The sequence below is a fragment of the Danio aesculapii genome, chromosome 9, assembly GCF_903798145.1.
Source record: "Danio aesculapii chromosome 9, fDanAes4.1, whole genome shotgun sequence".
NCBI classification, from domain to species: Eukaryota; Metazoa; Chordata; class Actinopteri; order Cypriniformes; family Danionidae; genus Danio; species Danio aesculapii.
Window position 1 is genome coordinate 54,198,147 of NC_079443.1, and position 20,493 is coordinate 54,218,639.

Genomic DNA, 20,493 nt, shown 5'->3' on the forward strand with positions numbered 1-20,493 from the left:
GGGTGTACGATGTAAAGGCACTGCTGTTCTGCACGAACAGACCCGAAATGAGCAGGAATAATACTGCAAAATTGCAGAAACTGGAGAGACACTGAGCCTCGCGAACCGAACGCGCCGCCATCTCGCCATCTCGTCATCTCGTATATTTGTGTGTGTGTATATATATATATATACATATATACACACACACATTTATTTGAGGAACTGGAGTGTTCAGACATTCATTCATTCATTTTCCTTCAGCTTAGTCCCTTTAATAATCAGTGGTCGCCACAGTGGAATGAACCGCTAACTTTTCCAACATATGTTTTACGTAGCGTATGCTCTTCCAGCTGCAACCCAGTACTGGGAAACATCCATACACACTCATTCACACACACTAATACACTACAGCTAATTTAGTTGAACAATTCCCCTATAGCGCATGTGTTTGGACTGTGGGGGAAACCGGAGCACCCGGAGAAAACCCACACCAACACGAGGAGAACATGCAAACTCCACACAGAAACGCCAACTGACCCAGCCGGGGCTTGAACCAGCGACTGTCGTGCTGTGAGGCCACAGTGCTAACCACTGAGCCACCGTGACACCAGGCTCATTTTTCAATCCTGAAAAATAAATGTATAAAAGCAATATAAATAGGAATCTATCAATAATCAGATATTTTTTCATCATATTATATCAGTATAAGATGATGACTTGCACAACAGCAGAATATAGCAAATAAAACCACTCAAATGTCAAGATTATATATATATATATATATATATATATATATATATATATATATATATATATATATGTATGTGTCTGTGTGTGTTAATCTGAATAAAATAATCATCACATTCATTTGAGGGACTGCTGTAGAATACGCACGGCTGGTTTATAAAATAATAATAATAATAAAAGAGTCTATTTTAAATTGCTAAATAATATTCAAAATTCAAAGCGGGTTATTGTTTGTGAAATATCATATTATAACGCATTCATATGAGGGACTGTAATGTTCAGAAATTAACAGAATATGCACTGCTGGTTTATTAAAAAATAAAAATTAATTATGAAATAACGTCTCTTTTAAACACGAAAGCTGCATATATTTAGTCAAAATTACTGTAAAGATGCAAAAGATTACTGTAATGCAAAACAGTGCTTATTCTATTTGTACATTTAAATTATTTATGTGAAAAAGTCTTTTTTTTTGCAGTCTTCAGTGTCACGTTATTCAGAAATCATTTCAATTCAAGGATTTGATGATCAAGAGTTATATTAAAATTTTCTGATCATTTTAAGATTAAGAAATTAATCATTAATTCAAGGGCACATTAAATTCAGTAAAAGTGATCATTTAGGCTCATTTTTAAATACTAAAAAGGAAAATGCATCAAATTAACCTGCATAAATATAAAAATACAGTGCATAAACACACTCAAATGTGAATAAATGCTGTATTTATATATATATAAATCTGAATAAAATGATCATCACATTTATTTGAGTGTTTAGAGTTTACCAGAATACATGTATTTGTGTTTAAACAGCTGGTTTATACACAAATACATATTAAATAAGTGTCAAAACACTTGTGGATGTGATTAATCACAATTAATTTCAGCACTAATATAAATGTAATTTTATTATGAGTAGAGACCTTCAGTGACTGGCAGTGTAAACACAAACAAAGCGGATCTGCTGATGTAGATTTCATATATCAGTTCTGTTCTGTCCAATGTTTCACACAGAAACAATAAAAGAAAACTAAAAACAGAACAATATCATCATATACAGTTATGAATGGCAAATAAACAGACTTACCAAGCGAGGAGGAATACATCTATGTCTTCTGTCGTTGATTTCATATTCAGTGTTTTCACATTAATCTGAATCATTTCTTAGCATCACATTCAGAAAAATAATTAGTGTTCGTATTTTGCTCTTAAAAATATCAGAAATATGGTAGGTACACTAAGATATTATGTATATTGCTTATTATTAAAACTAAATGCACTCATATTAACGGTACAATGTGTGAAAACACTGTAGATGCATGTCATTTCAATCATTTGTTGGATCATAATTGGACAATAACATATTAACAGTCATTAAGATTTTAGCAGATTACATGGCAAAAATAATACTATATTTCACATTTGATGTGTTCGTGCATTTATAATTTATAATATTCCTATTTACTTTATGTACACTAACTGGCCACTTTATTAGGTACAGCTGTTCCACTCCTGGTTAACAGGAGTGCCAATCACATGGAATCAGCCAATCATATGGAATCAGCCAATCACATGGAATCAGCCAATCACATGGAATCAGCCAATCACATGGAATCAGCCAATCACATGGCAGCAATTCAGTGCATTTAGGCAGGTGGACATGGTCAAGACGATCTGCTGCAGTTCAAATTCAATTAGCACGTAACTTTTATGAACATGTCTCAGGAAAAATATTGCCCGTGTGCAAAATATGTCAGTGAAAGACACTTCAGTACTATTGCATGTCAGTCAAATGTGTTTTAGACTAAAAAGCGGGTCTGCAAAACCAGGAAAAAATAAAGCATTTCAAATAAATAGACAACGTTTATTAATCTGTAATTGCAGACACATATTTGATTTCAATAACTGTGCTATTAGGTTGTTTTTAACATCATCAATAGCACTTGAATGCGATGTTAAAAAGGATTTTGTGCTTGTCTCTCCTCAGTTTACTACGCCTGAAGAATAACAATAGTTTCGTTTCATTTCCACGGTCAGTTTCTAAAATAAATCAGGTATATAACGGGGCGATGAAGCAATTGCCATAGTGGCTGTGTTTGTGAACAGATTCGTGTTCTAGTGTTGACCGGTTGGTCTTGCAGGTTACCTTGGGAGAACAAACTTGAACCATGAGAACACAGAACGCATATGAGAAACGCTGCGAGCTTCCTGTTGATCACATGACACACGAATCCTGTTTCAACCTTAATAAAATCGTTAAATTTACATTTTTATAAATATTTAAGTGCTAAAGCTCTGTCATTGAAGATAATTGTAAAATGCAATTAAATAGCGAGGAAGCGGCTAACATCACTTGTGGGTTGCGGGGGGCCCCCTAGTGGTGGCGGGGCCCTAAGCAGCGGCTTAGGCATAGCTGGCCCTCCCTATAAGCTAACTATCAACGACAGACATCAAGAAAGTTGAAATTGGTGAATTGTTTAGCTGCAGCCTGTAGCGCAGTGACGAAACCGATGTCATCTATGTGTCAGTGCTCATTCGTAGCGCATGTCTGTCCTGTAGTATTTTGATTTCATGAATGATTGCGCGCTGCAGTGAGTTGAAATCTTGGCTGTATACACATTAGTGGATATAAAAAAACACAATACACTACAATAACAAAGCTACCACAGTGGCTGCGTCCAAAATCAGCTAATCTTCGAGTAGGTGCTACATTTGAATGCAGATTTACTAGACGACCATTAGGAAAGGGCATTCTATGTAGTATGAATGAGTAGTATGCATTAAATTGGGACGTAGAGTCATCTGTGTCGCTTCATTGCAGTCATACCAAGTTGGGAAGTCATTTCCGGGTGAGACAGAGGTGATTTGCGGGATGTTGCGGGAGTTTTCGCGACATATCTGAAGAGCAGGGGGTGGGGGGGATATGTGCGGAACGTATCTGAAGAGCAGGGAGGGATGCAGGACATATTTGAGGACGAGGCGGGAGATGTGCGATTTCCGGGAGATTATCATTTGTTTGTGGGCATCCGGGAGTCTCTATGCATTTGCAGGATGTCTGTCATTGCTATTCATGAATTCTCTTGCATTGCACCATGGGATAGCGTGGCATTTTATGCACACTTCAGAATATCTCCAGAAGTAGTAGTTCACCTGGGGCCTCATGTATCAACACAAATGCACAAAATCTGTACAGCAGGTTTCACGCTCACGTTGGGATTTACTGATGAAATTAAGGTGAGAATGTGCGTTAGTCCGCGCCAACTTCACGTCTGGCGTATGTGTGTTTCTTGTGTGTGTTTGTTTTATTTCCATTGGCGACTCCTAGAGGCCATTATGTTAAACTGCACACTACAAAGTATCTTTGAGCCGTGCAATGCCAGCTGTATGGTACAGGATCATCCACATGTGTAGCAGGTATATCAGGTTTTCATACCATGCTGTTGACCAGCCAAACATTAAAGCGCAATTTGCAGCGATCGCCGGTTTTCCCAATGTAATCAGAGCGATCGACTGCATGTACATTGCTATAAAGGCGCCGTCTGAAGATGAATCTGCATACGTCAATCGGAAACATTTCCATTCAATAAATGTGCAGATAATATGTGATGCTCAAATGCGCTTAACACATATTGTAGTGAGGTGGCCTTGGTCAACACATGATTCATTCACCCTCACAAACAGCATGGTCGGCATGAGGCTCCAAGATGGCAGACACTCGGTCAGCTGTAGAGCGGGCGATTGGGCAGCTGAAATACCGGTGGTGCTGCCCTGATAAGAGTGGAGGGGTGCTGCTATCCCGCCCTAACAAAGTGTTCCTGTAATGCATCTGTGTCTCCCACAGACACGGATACTACTCCAGACAGTGAAGTGACACAACAAGCCCACAACTGAGGCAACTCTCTCCTCAAAGGGTGTTAGTTCAGCATCCCCTGTTCCTCCGCCTGTTCGCTCCACACTTTGACGATGCGCCGCTGTTCTCCTCTTAACCTGCACCTTTACATCGGACCATTTCTTTATTAATTCCTTCACAGTGCGATGTTCAGACCCTGCTGTGTTAACCGCATCAGCTAAACTCTCTCACACACTATAGTTTTCTTTTGTTATTAATTCTGGAGGACAATCTTACAAATAACACCCTTATTCTCCGGTCTACCTCTGATAGCAGCACCTCCAATTCACATTCTGTCAAGTTTCTCTTTTTGCATGCTTTTGCCGTTGCTTTTTCATTTGGTTTTGCCAAAGTGGAGTCATTACCATATTTATAAGGGGGAGGAGTGAGGCAGGGGTTTTGCGCTCGTGCACGTGCGCTCAGTTTCATGTTAATTCGGATGTACAAAGAGAATATGCGTGGGATTTCGCATACTAAAACTGTGTACGGACAAAGCTGTAAATGTGCGTACGCAGTATAAAATTCAGATGTATGAAACACTGCGTACACACATTTACAGCTTCGTCCGTACACAATGTTTTAGTATGAATTCAATGCAAATCTTTGTACATGAGGCCCCTGATTACTGCTGGCATGCTGTTTTAACAATACTATAAATTCGGACATACTACGCAGCTCGTGTACTGTTTTTCACATACTATTGACCTTATTCTTCAATGCGGAAGTGCGCTTGCTTTAACGATTGTTTTAGAACTTCCGATTCAGTTTCCTATGGGAGAAATGATAAGAAATAATAAATAACGGTCAAACTACTCGCTCTACAAACAAGTGTGTCCATGACTATACAGACAAAGCAGAGTAATCCAATAAGAAAACATCAGTCTGCAACATCAAGCAGCAGAACCAGCCATTTTAAACGTCTAGAAATCAATGGAAGTGAATGAGAAGTCGAGCTGAAGAGATTCAAATGTCTGCGCCTGCTCGTACACGAAGCGTAAGGTCAATACAGTAGACAAGTGTGCGATTTCGGATGCAGCTAGTGTGTCCTCTAACAAGTGTACAACCAGTGAATACCCATAATGCACTGTGAAAGTTTGAAACTGAATGAATTTCCCAGTATGACCACAAGATGGCGTCCAGAGATGAATCCAGTCGGTGTAAGTTTAATGTTACTATTATTTTTTTTTAGTAGTTATTTTTTCGGGGTTTTCACCTTTAATTGATAGGAAAGTAGAGAGTGTTGACAGGAAAGGGTGGAGAACAGAGAGCGGAAGGATTGGCATAAGACCACGAGGCAGGAATCGAACTCGGCTCGCTGTGAGCACCGGAGATCATGTGTCGACGCACTAACCACTACACTACTGGCGCCGACAAGTTTAATGTTATTTAATGAATAAATGAACACTTCATTACTAATATACAGTTCGCTTACAGCACAGGTGTCCAAACTCGATCCTGGAGGGCCGGTGTCCTGCATATTTTAGTTCCAAACCCAATTAAACACACCTGAACCAGCTAATCAAGCTCTTTCTAGGAGTTCTAGAAACTTCTAGGCAGGTGTGTTGAAGGAAGTTGGAGATAAACTATGCAGGACAGCGGCCCTCCAGGACCGAGTTTGGACACCCCTGGCTTACAGCATGTCTTAAAAAGACGTGACAAGATTCCAGTGACAAGCAATGCGTCAAATTTTTGGATGAACTGTCCCTTTAAGACGAACACTGATACTAACATTAAGTTTGATCTTACAGCGACTTTAAACTTCTTTGTAATGCGTTTCAGCAAAACATAACCGTAATAACACATTCATTTTATATAGCACGCTTAAGTTACTTCCTTAAAAGCGCTTTACATGCAAATCAAGACAACATGCATAAGAGGTAGAACAATAAAAACAGATCATATTAAACAGATTAAAAGCAATCCTAAACAGTAAAGATTTAAACTTTGCATTCCTGATGACAACTGGAAGAGATTTGCACTGTAAAATAAGATCTGTTAATGCTATTTTGAGTGTTTTTGTTTATCAGTGGTGGTGAACTGCATTATGGGATGTTGATCTCCGCTCTGTCCACTTCTGATGTGGAAAATTCAACTCTACAGTTCAACAAAGAGACTTTTATTGACATTTGAGTCGTTTGAGATAATATACCGACTTATTTCTCTAGATATTACATTATAAGTCGGAATAAAAAACGTGCTGCAGTTTACAGCCTTCATACACATTTCTACTACCACAATTACAAGACTTTTCCAGAACTCTCAAGTCAATTTTCATGAGCTATTGATTCATGTAATGTCTCCATATACCTGGTAAATAATAAGAAAAACAATGCATGTTCGAATTCATTACAGCATAACAATCTATTGAGTTTGAATGTATTTTTATATTTCTGTAAAATTCGATCATGCTTTAACAGCGCTAATAATGACAGCATGTTAGCAAGGATAGAAAAGAAGTAAAGACAACTAAGCTATATTAAAGTTAGGGCTGCACAATATATCATTTCAGCATCGATACCGCAATAGTCACATCACAGGTTATCCAATGTTAAATTGGGATTATAGTTTAATCATAATGGAGTAAAAGTTTATCGTCTGCATGTGTTTTTAAAGAGATCGCCCATAAATTACTTACTATACACCAGGCATGTCCAAACTCGGTCCTGGAGGGCCGGTGTCCTGCAAAGTTTAGTTCCAACCCCAATCAGACACAGCTGGGCTAGCTAATCAAGCTCTTATTAGGCTTTCTAGAAACATCCATGCAGGTGTGTTGAGGCAAGCTGGAGCTAAAATCTGCAGGACACCGGCCCTCCAGGACCGAGTTTGGACACCCCTGCCATACACCCTTCACTTCTTTCAAACATTATTAAAATTGAACACAAAAAGATCATTGAATAACTCCTATACTACTGAAAGAAGTGAAGGGTGAGTAAATAGTGGGTACATTTTAATCTTTGAGTGAACTGTCCCTTTAAGGCAGGGGTCACCAAACTTGTTCCTGGAGGGTCGGTGTCCTGCAGATTTTAGCTCCAACCCTAATCAAACACACCTGAACAAGCTAATCAAGGTCTTACTAGGTATATTTGAAACATCCAGGCAGGTGTGTTGAGGCAAGTTGGAGCTAAACCCTGCAGGGCCACCGGCCCTTCTGGACCGAGATTGGTGACCCCTGCTTTAAGGGCTGTGACTGCGTGAACATTTCAATATTTCAGTGTAAAACATCCGGCCACAAGTCATTTATTAATAATAAAGTTTTATTAATGAAGCTGACTTTATTAATAAAAACTTTAATGAAGATTAAATAATATAGAATGAAGACTCTGTAGTGTTGATTATCTGTACCAGAACAGTGAATACCTGAACACTATCATTCACTTTTATCTTTGCTGTATTTTATTCATCTCTGCTTGTCATTTATTTGTTATATATTATTGGAGATTCACTCCTCTACAAAATACCCCCCAATCAGTCCATATAAACAGGTTAAATCCTCTGGTTAACTTGTATTCACGTCGCAATTTTAGATTTGAATGTCTTTATTGTCCCGGAAGAGCATTAGGTGTACAGCTGACCTGAGTGAACTAGAAGGTGTGTAGGGACAGAGAAGCTCAGAGAGAGGTAAAGAGGTGCAGCACAATTCACACTCTCAGAAATAAAGGTACAGGAGCTGTCACTGGGGCAGTACCTTTTTAAAAGGTACATATTTGTACCTGAAGGGTCCATAATGGTACCTCAAAGGTACTTTTTAGGTACATTTGGACACTGATAACCACCTTCGAGGTACCACTATGGACCCTTTGGGTATAATTATGTATCTTTTGAAAAGGTACTGCCCCAGTGACATCTCCTGTACCTTTATTTCTGAGAGTGAAGACACTTAAAAACAAATGAAAGTAACTTAAAAGAGATCCTGAAATGCGCGGGCAGCCAGTGAAGAGAAGATAAAACCGGGGTGATGTGCTCGTATTTGTGTGTGTCAGTTAAAAGATGTTTCACTCATTTAGTTTTTGATTGGGAAAATATAATGGTCAATATGTCTGCAGAAGGCCCATCTTTTATAAAGGAGCCAGTTATCACTCGCTATAGACTGATGGGGAGGGGATCAGTCCAGACGTGTGTTTTTAAAACGGTTTCTGCAGCTTCATTCATATGAAAAATCTGGGGTCGAGAAACATCAGAAATAAATCAACAGAAATAAATACAAGTAAATCTCTACTTTTAAATGAACCAACTAGACCTGAAAACAAATGTTCTCTGGTTTTGAAATCCGTAAGAAATTAACACAAGGTACAGTCTAGTCCAGGCATGGGCAAACTTGATCCTCGAGGGCCGGTGTCCCTGCAGAGTTTTGCTCCAACACTAATCAAACACACCTGAACACCCTAATTAGTGTCTTCAAGATCACTAGAAAGCTACAAGCAGGTGTGTTTGATTAGGGTTGGAGCAAAACTATGCAGGGACACCGGCCCTCCAGGATCAAGTTTGCCCATCCCTGGTCTAGTCTGTCCTGTCAAACTATGAATTCCCAAATCCACCATTCAAACACAAATTGCATAAGGGTCAGCAAACACTTCTGAGGCTACAATTCACACAGGCTCACCAAAACTGGACAATAGAAGATTGGAGAAACGTTGCCTGGAAAAGCATTAGGTTTACAGCAACAGCCGACAGTTAACATCAACAAGTCCCACTCAACAACATAGAAATTACAGTAAACAATAAAAAAAAAACTACTTAAAGCTTTAGTAACCCAACTGCAGTTGGAACAAATGAATGGAAATATCTGTTGGGCCTTGCCCGTCTAGAATAAGTATACCTTCTGCCTAATGGCAGGAGGCAAAACTTGAAATAAAGTGAGTGGTTCTCATCTGCTAAAATGGGCCTAGCCTTCTTTATGACTCTCTCCTCATACACACGTCCATTATTATTAATATTTATGCTCAAGATCTTTTGAGATGGATGAACTATTTTTAAAGTCTGTTTATACTAGTCACCCTCAGATTACCAAACCAGCAAAATTAAAAGAGACTCAATAAAAGAAGAATAAAATATCCTAAGAAGAGGCCTCTCTACATGAAATCCCTTCAGCTTTCTCGAGTAGATCGGTCTTTGATTTGCCTTTTTACAGATAAAATCAGTGTTGGCCTCAAAGTTCTGTTTATCATCCAGGACAGTGCCTAGGCATTTATACTCACCCACTGTCTCAACAACAGTACCGTTTATAGTGGTAGTAGTAGCATTAGAAAGAGAGCAACGGCTAAATCAATCAGCATCTCTTTAGTTTTTCAGATATTAGGTTGTCCAACACTGGGCCATGACTAGGGCCACACAGAATCTGCGTGCGCAGATTTTCAGCCTATCATTAATTCTGTTTATTTACTGGAGTAAATGTGTGTAAATCTATATTTATTCAGTTGTTAAATTAATTACTGTAATATTATTGACTAATATGAACATGTTGAACTGATTTAAGTACAGTGCAGTGTGAGAGACTTGCTTTGTTTACTAAATAAACTGAATCTAATTGGATTTGCATTTTAAACATTAAATACAAGTTAAAAAGGTATTATTTTTTATTTCATATATTAAGGTTTTAGTTATGATACTCCCAAAATAATTCAGCAGAAATCTGCAGATATTTACCAAAATTTAACAAAAAACATCCACAGATTACGTCTGGCCCTACTCATGATCATGCAGAAGACTGACGATGGCAGAATCATCAGCATACTTAATTATACACCTGGATTCAAATTTACTCTGACAGTCATTAGTGTAAAGTACAAACAATAGTGGTGATAAAGCACATCCCTGTGGAGAACCTGTTGAGCAAAAAATTGAGTAAGGCAGTGTGTTATTATACAGTGTATAAACTATGGTCAGATGAGCCAAGACGAGCCATGGTGTATAGGCACCTTTTATAGACCCAAAACTTAAGTCCAAAGCTTTACCGTATCTGGTTGGAGAACTCACACACTGATAAAAGGGACTCAAATGCTTTTTGAGTTCGCAAGAATTAAAATGAATTAAAAGTATAAAATGTGGAGCATCCGGGCAGATGATGAACAAGTTTGACAATTATAGTTACTGCCTCAAGCTTGTTGGCCTTCGGATGTTTGTAGACCAGTGTAATAAAGAATTGGGGAACTTTGCGGGATAAATAATCAAAAAAAAAGTTATAAATATTAAAATAAAAATATTAAACTAATTTTCATGACTTTTCCAAAACTTTGTGGGCTTTTCTGCTTTTCCAAAAGTTTTCCCGGCCTGGAAATGTCCATGTCAAAATTACACGACTTTTCCAGGTTTTCCATAACCGTGTGAACCCTGAGTTTATTACAAGGCTTCTGTAGCGTAATATACAACACCAGCCCAGACAATATAGCACTGCAAACTCTTACACATGACAATAAAAGTCACTTTTTACAACTTTATCAAGGTTAAAAGTTATTGGAAGACAGATTAAGATCGCATAATGCAATTCAATAGCAGAAATAAACAGGGAAAAATAAAAACATCAATCACAAAACATGGAAAACTGCTCATTTCCCGATATTTGTAGAGCAGGAGCATGATAAGAAATCAAAAGTGATTAGAAACAATTGTCATTAGATGGATCTAAAGTCCAGTTTCAAGGCTGGAATTAACTATATTTCTCCGTCGTATCTCACAGATTCAGAGTCGAGCACGGTAGAAATCCACATCTCCAGCGAACAGCGAGAGGAGCTGAAGCGAAACGGAGCATCATGGGAGATTTCCACAGGCTGAAGATTCAGAAGAGTCGTTTGATGATCAGTGATTCTCTGAACAAACGACTCTGAAGCTCTAAATACTCTCTAAAATCTTCAAGACTCTGAGTTGTTAATGCTTTACCGTGCACTTTGAGCAATTTCTTCAGTTAAACTGTTCCTGACACCACTCTAAGCAACTGTTCAGTGTTTTAATCCTGCTGTTGTCTGTAATTCTGTATACACCATTACATCCTTCAGGTCAAACTGACCTGCCTTCACTACAATAAAGCAGATCAATTTCAATTCAATCCTCAAATCTATTCTGCGTGAAGAAACAAGCTCATCTTCATCACACACACTCTGTGAATGTTTGGGTTTTCCCTCATCAGTGTGCAGCATTTCAGCAGTGTTCACTCAGTGGACAACACTCATCTCTCACTACAGTAAAGGGTGTGTTTTATCATGATAATAGCACCTGCTGATTTGGAGAACGTGTTAGCAGGACTCATAACGGTTAAAGCAGAAGATTCTTATTGTGTGTGTGTGTGTGTGTGTGAGAGAGAGAGCTGCACAATATATTGTTTCAGCATTGATATCGCAATATGCACACCTGCAAGTCACATGTTGAGTCTGAATTAACACTAAAAAATGCTGGGTTATTCCAACCCAATTGTTGGTGTAATAGGGACTAACCCAACAGCTGGGTTAATTTTTTTTTTAATTGAATTAATAGGACCAAATTTAACCAAGGGTGACATGGTGGCTCATTGGTTACCACTGTGGCCTCACAGCAAGAAGTTCACTGGTTCGAGTCCCAGCTGGGTCAGTTGGCATTTCCATGTGGAGTTTGCATGTTCTCCCCGTGTTGGCGTGGGTTTCCTCCGGGTGCTCCGGTTCCCCCCACAGTCCAATCACATGCGCTATAGGGGAATTGATGTACTAAACTGGCCGTAGTGTATGAATGTGTGTGTGAATGAGTGTGTATAGGTGTTTCCCGGTACTGGGTTGCGACTGGAAGGGCATCCGCTGTGTAAAACATCTGCTGGATCAGTTGGCGGTTCATTCCGCTGTGGTGACCCCTGATAAATAAGGGACTTTATTATTTATTAATCATAGTTCAACATATACTAATGCATTATTAAAACCCAAAGCTTGTTAACATTAGTTAATGGTCAGCACCAATGGCCTAGTGCAGTGTTTCCCAACCCTGTTCCTGGAGGCACACCAACAGTACATATTTTGGATGTCTCCGTTATCTGACCCATTAACTTCAGGTGTTGGAGTCTCTTCTGATGTTATAAGTTGATTCAGGTGTGTTTGATTAGGGAGAGGTTGAAAATGTGGACTGATGGTGTGCCTTCAGGAACAGGGTTGGGAAACACTGGCCTAGTGGTAATGTGTGCCGACATATAGCACTGACGTGCTCACGGCGACCCGAGTTCGATTCCCGGCTCGAGGTCCTTTGCGATCCTTCCCCTCTCTCTCTCTTCCCCTCATCAACTAACGTCATTTAACTTAAAATTAACTCGTGATAACAAAGTAAATAAATACCGCAATAAATGTACTATGAGTTGTTTGTTCAGGTTAGTAAACACATTAACTAATGGACCATTATTTTAAAGTGTTGCTTTTTTACACTCTGTTGTCGACCGTTGACCTTTTGCACATTGATTTTCATTTAACTCCTGTCAAAAATGACCCTGGCACAACATTGGGAGAACATGCAAACTCCACACAGAAACGCCGAGCCAACCGGAGCTCGAACCATCAACCTTCCTGCTGTGAGGCCACAGTGCTAACCACTGAGCCACCGTGCCGCCCTGTACAAGATTATTCATACTTAATGTTAGTAAATGCATAAAGAAACGGACAGTTAATCTAAATTGTTACCAAAACTTGTTTCTCTTTAATGCTCATAATACATTCAGTTTCATTTTGACCCCTCAAAAATGCATTAATAAAATCCCCCAAAATGGCTGGTTTTAAGTGTGATATTAATTCTTTGCAAAAGCACTTTTTTCACACTTTGGTCAAATATATTTGTCCCTTTGCTTATATTTCAGACAGTTAGCCCTGAATTATGTTGATACACATGTTTATGTTCATACGCCACTGCAGCATTAAACACGGCTCGCTGTTAAACATTTACACAATCACAATTTTTTAGAAATATATATATATATATATATATATATATATATATATATATATAGGTGTGATATGGCTGTATATCGGCACTGGTGGGAGTAGCAGTGCCATATGGTTGTATATCATCAGTGGTGGGAGGCGTGCGTTGGCTTAGTGTCCCACCACTGATGATATACAACCATATGGCACTGCTACTCCTGTGATATTGCGTTTATACAACAGTTTGACGTCATAATTCTAAGTATAAAAAAGAAAGTCAAACACAGAGAGTCTAAAAACCCTTTTGTATGAGGAACTACTTTCTTCCACCATTCATTCACATCTGCAGCTGATTTCAGAACAGCAGAAACCGTTACTAACTCACCAATGTCACTGTAGAGCTAGTGTTTGAATGATTCTCTAGCGTAATGTCTAAAGTGATGACAAAACAGCTGATTTTGCTCACATTTTAAGATATAAAGGCTGAACAGCATGAAATGCCATCAGTCTACAGAGATCTCACAGTATTTCTCACAATAATTAATGTCGCTTACCTGTTTTATAATGATTTGATCAGCTGTAGTCGTGTTCTTCCCTAAGGACTTGTGATCTCTGTTGCCATCTTGTTATGTAACCGTCTTTGCTCTGCTCAGTATGACAGACTGGCTGATCTCCGAAATAATAAATAATTAAAATAGGCACTATCCTTATAAACTGCAGAATTGCACTCTAAACAACTACATTCTCGAATGTAAAAGCCTCATAAGTACATGATGTTGTCCAACAGCTGCAATATTTGTCAAACTAAGTTTATTGATCTGCTGTCAATGTATGTGGGCGGAGTAACACACAAGGGTGAGGAGGCTGAACGAGTGCTGATATTTGCAGAATATCGCACGGCTATCAGCCAATCAGATTCAAGAACCAGACGGAACTTGTATGCGTATATATATATATATATATATATATATATATATATATATATATATATATATATATATATATATATATATATATATATATAAAATTTGATTAATTGCAAAAAATTACAAAAAAATCTAATAATTAAATGAATAAAGTGTAAACGCTGTCGGGAGAATGATCAAGGTCCTTTGATGCAATCCAAAAGCAGAAATAAACAAGGAAAAATAAAAACATGAATAACAAAATACAGAAAACTGCTAATTTACTGATGTTTTAACAGCGTAATCCTAAAATTCTGTCAAAATTGCATGATGTGAACTCCGAGAAAGGGAAATTACAAAAAAAAACTGCACAATGCAAACAGGATTCCAAGGCGGGGGTTGGGGGAGTCTGGGCACTGAATTGAGGGGGAAAATGACAGAAAAAAGGGCATGGTGCCATTAGAAACGACTTTTTAATTTTTTAAATTTGATCATTTATTATTTATTCATGTATGCATGAATCTATACATGCTTCTGTCTATCTGATATTATAGAACCTTATTGCAAAATGTGACGTGTAATTCTTTAAAATCTATTTTAAAAAAGAAAGACAAATCCCAGACCATTAGAAAACATTTGATAATTTATGCAAATTATGGACCAATGATATTTAACAGTGGGCGGGGCTTCCCAGCACAAACAAGACAAGAACTCACACTTGCATGTCAGAGATCAGTTTATTCCTCTTTTCATCCCATCACAGCTGATTCAGACACAGAATCTGATCTCCACACGACGCAAATCACATTTGCTGCCAATCCAGCAGGCATAGTGCGCACAAAATCAAAAAATAAAAGACTTAAGTATGAAAGATTTCCAGAAAAAAAAATTATTGACTTATAAACATATATACACAGTACATAAAATGTGTATTTTCAGTCTCATTTACATCTTTACAATCATGAAATGTACATCCAGTGGGGAGATCTCACACACACCGCTATATACAGATCAACACAGTATTATTTGCCCTCCTGTCAATTTTATTTAGATTTTTCAGATCTAAAGATTTTCCAAGTGACTTCAAAACAGAGCAAGCAAATTGTTCACAGTATTTACCATAATTATTTATTTCAGGTTTGGCTGACACACAAATAAGTGTAAAAGCATGTATATTTTGAGTGTAATGTTTAATTGTAATGTAAATATTTAGTAACTGATCAACATTTTGGTTCTTGTTTAAATTAGTTTTCAGTTTTAATGTAGCTTTTATTGAAGTAAACAATCATATCTAGTTTTGTTTTCATAATAATATTAAATTTTTATAGTGTTTATTTAGTATACTTAATTAATATAACACTAATTACGTTCCATATTAGTTTTATTACTGTTATTATTTCTGTAATAATAATAATATTTATAATTATTAATATTTTATTAATGTTTTTACTTCATATTTTCAGTGAGATGTTTCATTTTACTTTAACATTTAGTAATTTATCTAAGTTTTTGGTTTTTGTTGAAATTAGTTTTTAGTTTTAATGTAGCTTTGACATGTTTTATTTTAGTAAACAATCATCTAGTTTAAATTTTTATAATAATATTAAATTTTTATTATAATATTATTAAAAAGCAAAAACAGCAAAGGTCAACATTATTACTATCTGTTTTAATTATTTAGTAGATTTAATATAATACTAATTATTTTTAGTATTATTTACAATTATAGTTATCATAATACACTACTACTACTAATAATAATAATAATTATTATTAATATTATTAACAATATAAAATAATAATTATTATCATTATTATAATCAATAATAATAATAACAACAATAATAAAAATATCTTAAATATTTGTATTTTTGCTTATGTTTAATATTTTCTGTGAAAATTAATATTTAATAATCACAAATGTAAAGTTTATATTTTGGTTCTTGTTTAAATTGGCACTTGGGAACATTTTTTGAAAAGAAATCCTAAGATTTCACAGGAGGGCGAACAAAGTTGCCTTTAAAACTGCATTTAAATCTGAGAATTATTCATATTAATAAAATCTCCTCCCCGCAGGCTCTTCATTCACCTCCACAACGTTGGAAAACATGTTTCTGCAGCTCCTGGTCTGGAAAATCAGCTTGTAATAAATCTCTGAAGGCGTTTCTAGGCGTCCAAACATTCGTTTTTCTGACTGCGCGGGTAAATATCGGACCCTTGATTTCCTCCAGTTCGGTCTTCAGCGTTCAGTTTGTGTTTCTTTCCACGCTAAAGGCTTTAGCTGCACAATCCCATTCTCAGAGCGTTTATTTCCGTAAATCAAGAACACAGACCTGGAATAATCAGATTTATACACTGTTATTAACTACAACTATGAGAAACAACATTAAAGTGAACAATGAAGCTGGGAAAATTCATTATTTAATGTCTTATTTAATTGTGTTTCCTTCAAATGCATTTAATTAAAATAATATTATTTATTTTGAGTATTATTTATTTATTAGAGTTTATTATTATCATCATCATCATCATCATGTCTGCTATATTTACATATGCTTTTACTTTATATTTTTCTGTAAATAAAGAACACAGACCTGTAATAATCAGATTTATACACTGTTATCAACTAAAACTATGAGAAACAACATTAAAGTGAACAATGAAGCTGGGAAAATTCATTATTTAATATATTATTTAATTGTGTTTCCTTCAAATGTATTTAATTAATACAATACTATTTAGATTTACTATTGTTTATATACAATTAGAGTTTGTGTTTTTATCTCAGCTATTTAATTTACGCTTTACATTTTCAGTGTAATTTTTAAATATAATTTATAAAAAATTTTCGTTTAAACGTTTAGTCTATTTACTTTAGTTTTTACATTTTAAACTTTAATTAACAGCATCTGTAATTTAGTTTAAGTTCAGTTTTTATGTAATGTTTAGTTTTTATTAAAGTCAGAAAAACTAAAAAAAGAACTAAAACTACATCAAATTTAAGAAAAATAAACAAATAAAATAAATATAAATAAAGCAAAAATGAACAATGAAAATGTTAAATGCATAAATAAATAAATATATATGAAAAACATAATATTACATAAATATTACTGAAACACTAAAGAGGAATTATATCAGGTCTCACTATTTTAGCCTTCTCAGTCATTTAAAACATTTAATCATTTTATATTCTTTGTTGTTTTTATTTCTTATACTTGCATTTTGTTTCTTTTATTCTTGTTTATGTAAAGCACTTTGAATTAAAATTGTGTATGAAATCTGCTTTATAAATAAACTTGCTTTACCTTGCCTATATAAAGCCCTACTAATAATAATAACAATAATAATAACAATAATAATAATAATAACAACAACAACAACAACAATAATAATAATAACAATAATAATAATAATAACAATAATAACAATAACAATAATAATAATAATAACAATAATAATAATAACAATAATAACAATAATAATAACAATAATAATAATAATACTACACTGATTTAAATTTCATATACATTTTATATACATTTGTACTATACGACTGACTATATGATCTGAAAAACCGTAGTTATATTATAAATATGAACTGCACTGAAAAAAAAACTCATGCTTTTATGCTGTGAAAGACGCACCGATCCATCAGACGCACTCGCTCCGACTTTATCACCAACACTGTTCCAGCAAACCTCGAATATTCCTCCGGTTCCTCTGTAGCTGTTCACCAATGATCCGCTCTGAGGAACCCAGACATAATAATATCCATATTAATATTCAGAAGCATCATTATCATCAGTGTGTGCACAGCTACATTTTCACAAACTGTGCAAAAAATAAAACACAATGCAAACACACAGAGAAAAATATATAGGTGTATGTGTGTGTGAGAAGATGGAATATTACAGGATATACAGTGAAAATTTCCTTGCTCAGTTAAATAATAAAGGCCCGAAATTATTCATACCCCTGGCTCTGACTTAGTTACTTTTATTCAACCGGTAAGATTTTATTTTGATCGTTAATGAAATAGACTTCTCCTAAAAGATAATGATATGTCCAAGATGCATCATTGTGGAAAAATGATTTATTTTCTATTACTGAAGATATTTCTCAGCTTTTGTTTACATTTGAACAAACACAAACAAAAAGTCAGAATTTGCGTGGGGTAAATTTCGGTCTTGACACAATAAACACACACACAAATATGTATGTTTATTATACTATATATGCATATAAATATACATGTGTGTGTGTGTGTGTGTGTGTTTATTTATTATGTATGTAAATGTATCTGGTGAGAGTTAAAGCTGCAGCACTGACCGCCGTGTCCCAGATGTGAACACACTTGTCGAAGGATCCACTGGCCAGGAACTTTCCGTCTGGACTGAAGGCCACGCTGTAGACGGGCTCCTGATGTCGGGTGAGTGTGTGTGTGCAGACGCCGTGCTCCACATCCCATAATCGCACCGTCGAGTCGAAAGAGGCACTGGGGAACAACAAGCGGAGCAGAGAAATAATGGACCAGGTGCCATTGATTTATTAGAAAATAGTGCACACCTGAAGTGATGATGTCACGAAGAGGAGTTTATTTATAATAATTCACAGACCAGGAATCCGTTCTTCGCACCTCGCTTAAATGATCTTAGATGATTTGGCAGATCTTGGATCTGTTAATCTTGATAACTGATCTCTGGCTAATTTGGTTCTTCAAACACCTTCGTGAATCAGATTAAAATGTCTGGATGAACTGATCTGAGATCGCTGTGTGTGTTGAAGGACAGATCTATCGATTCCCGAAATCATGATCAGCAATGCAACGATTGGCTGACGGCACAGCAGTATAATGACATCATCTGATTAATATTCAATTATCCATGTGAGCAAAATTACATAAAATTAGCGTAAACGGTTAGTTAAATATGATACGCAATAACTCTCCACATTTGTTGTGAGCTGCAGGCTTTACATGCTCATGTGTTAAGAGTATTCATCATGTATTTCAATGCATATCATGTGTATTTAGCTCTACATTTAGAGAAGGTTTTCTTTATTATAGTCGCCTAGGCCTACTCAATTTTTTTTTTTTTTAATCGGCTTAAGGAATAACTGTATAAATTAAGCATTTTGATATCAGTAAAGGTGGCAATCACCGGCATATTAGCGGGAAAACACGTGCATGACTGCATTAATTATTATCCTTTTTAAAAAAAAAAAAAAGCCGAATATTGTACAAGTTTGCATCTAAAAAGTTCATAGCAATAAATTTTCTCTTTGAACCACTAGGTGGCAGTCTTTATACTTTTATTTCAGAGAGAAGATTGCATAAGTTTTATTAATATATATTTTTTAACTTTAACTATATATATATATATATATATATATATATATATATATATATATATATATATATATATATATATATATAGTTAAAGTTAAAAAATATATATTTACTATTTTCCCAAGTGTATATAACTACTGTAAGAAATTATCAGCATTTGGTACATACTTTCAGTATTATCTTTGCTTGAACTGACCCGATGTAATCCTGTTTATATGAAATGAGCCTGCTCCCTAGCAGGTTTGAGCTGCCAGAACTGTTGCTATGACAATAAATCTCAGATGAGTTTTTAAGAACTAAACGATCTTAGATCGTGTCAAATCGTCAATATACAAATCCAGCGGAGTAATCCACATACGAAGAACAGACCCCAGGACATTTTTGTTTGTTTATTTATTTAAAGAGCCCATATTATACATGAAATAGGGTCATATTTAGGTTGTAAGGGTCTCCAACAACAGTCTAATATGCATGCAGAGTCATAAAACACTTTGATGGTCTTATAATCTGCATTTATTTTTACCTAATTATCCCAACGACTCCCATATGAATCGTTCAGCGATTCATTTGTTCCCAAACCCCTCCTCAGCGCGAAGCTAATCTGCGCTGATTGGACCGATGACAGCCTGCTGCGATTGGTCGACAGTGACAGGCTTCAGCACGAGACAGAGTGAAATGCCCAGCTGGTAATCAACTATATAAAAGTAGTCACAGTGCACACGCGCTTCATAGTGTAAGGCTTTTTTCACACACACACACAACC

At 36.1% G+C, this 20,493-nt stretch overlaps 2 protein-coding genes across 2 annotated transcripts in view; one reads left to right on the forward strand and one right to left on the reverse strand.

Moving 5' to 3' along the window:
• Positions 1 to 11,656, forward strand: part of gpr143 (G protein-coupled receptor 143) — a 38,333-nt gene extending 26,677 nt beyond the window's left edge. Inside the window, exon 9 of the mRNA XM_056466002.1 lies at positions 11,291 to 11,656. Coding sequence (XP_056321977.1) covers positions 11,291 to 11,385 — 95 coding nt within the window. The 3' untranslated portion in view covers positions 11,386 to 11,656. The remainder of the gene's footprint in view (positions 1 to 11,290) is intronic.
• A 4,704-nt stretch (positions 11,657 to 16,360) lies between these two features.
• Positions 16,361 to 20,493, reverse strand: part of tbl1x (transducin beta like 1 X-linked) — a 34,067-nt gene continuing 29,934 nt past the window's right edge. Inside the window, exons 13-15 of the mRNA XM_056464771.1 lie at positions 18,713 to 18,878; positions 18,028 to 18,129; positions 16,361 to 16,713 (exon numbers count right to left, since the gene is read on the reverse strand). Of these exons, the coding sequence (XP_056320746.1) occupies positions 16,687 to 16,713; positions 18,028 to 18,129; positions 18,713 to 18,878 (295 nt within the window). The 3' untranslated portion in view covers positions 16,361 to 16,686. The remainder of the gene's footprint in view (positions 16,714 to 18,027; positions 18,130 to 18,712; positions 18,879 to 20,493) is intronic.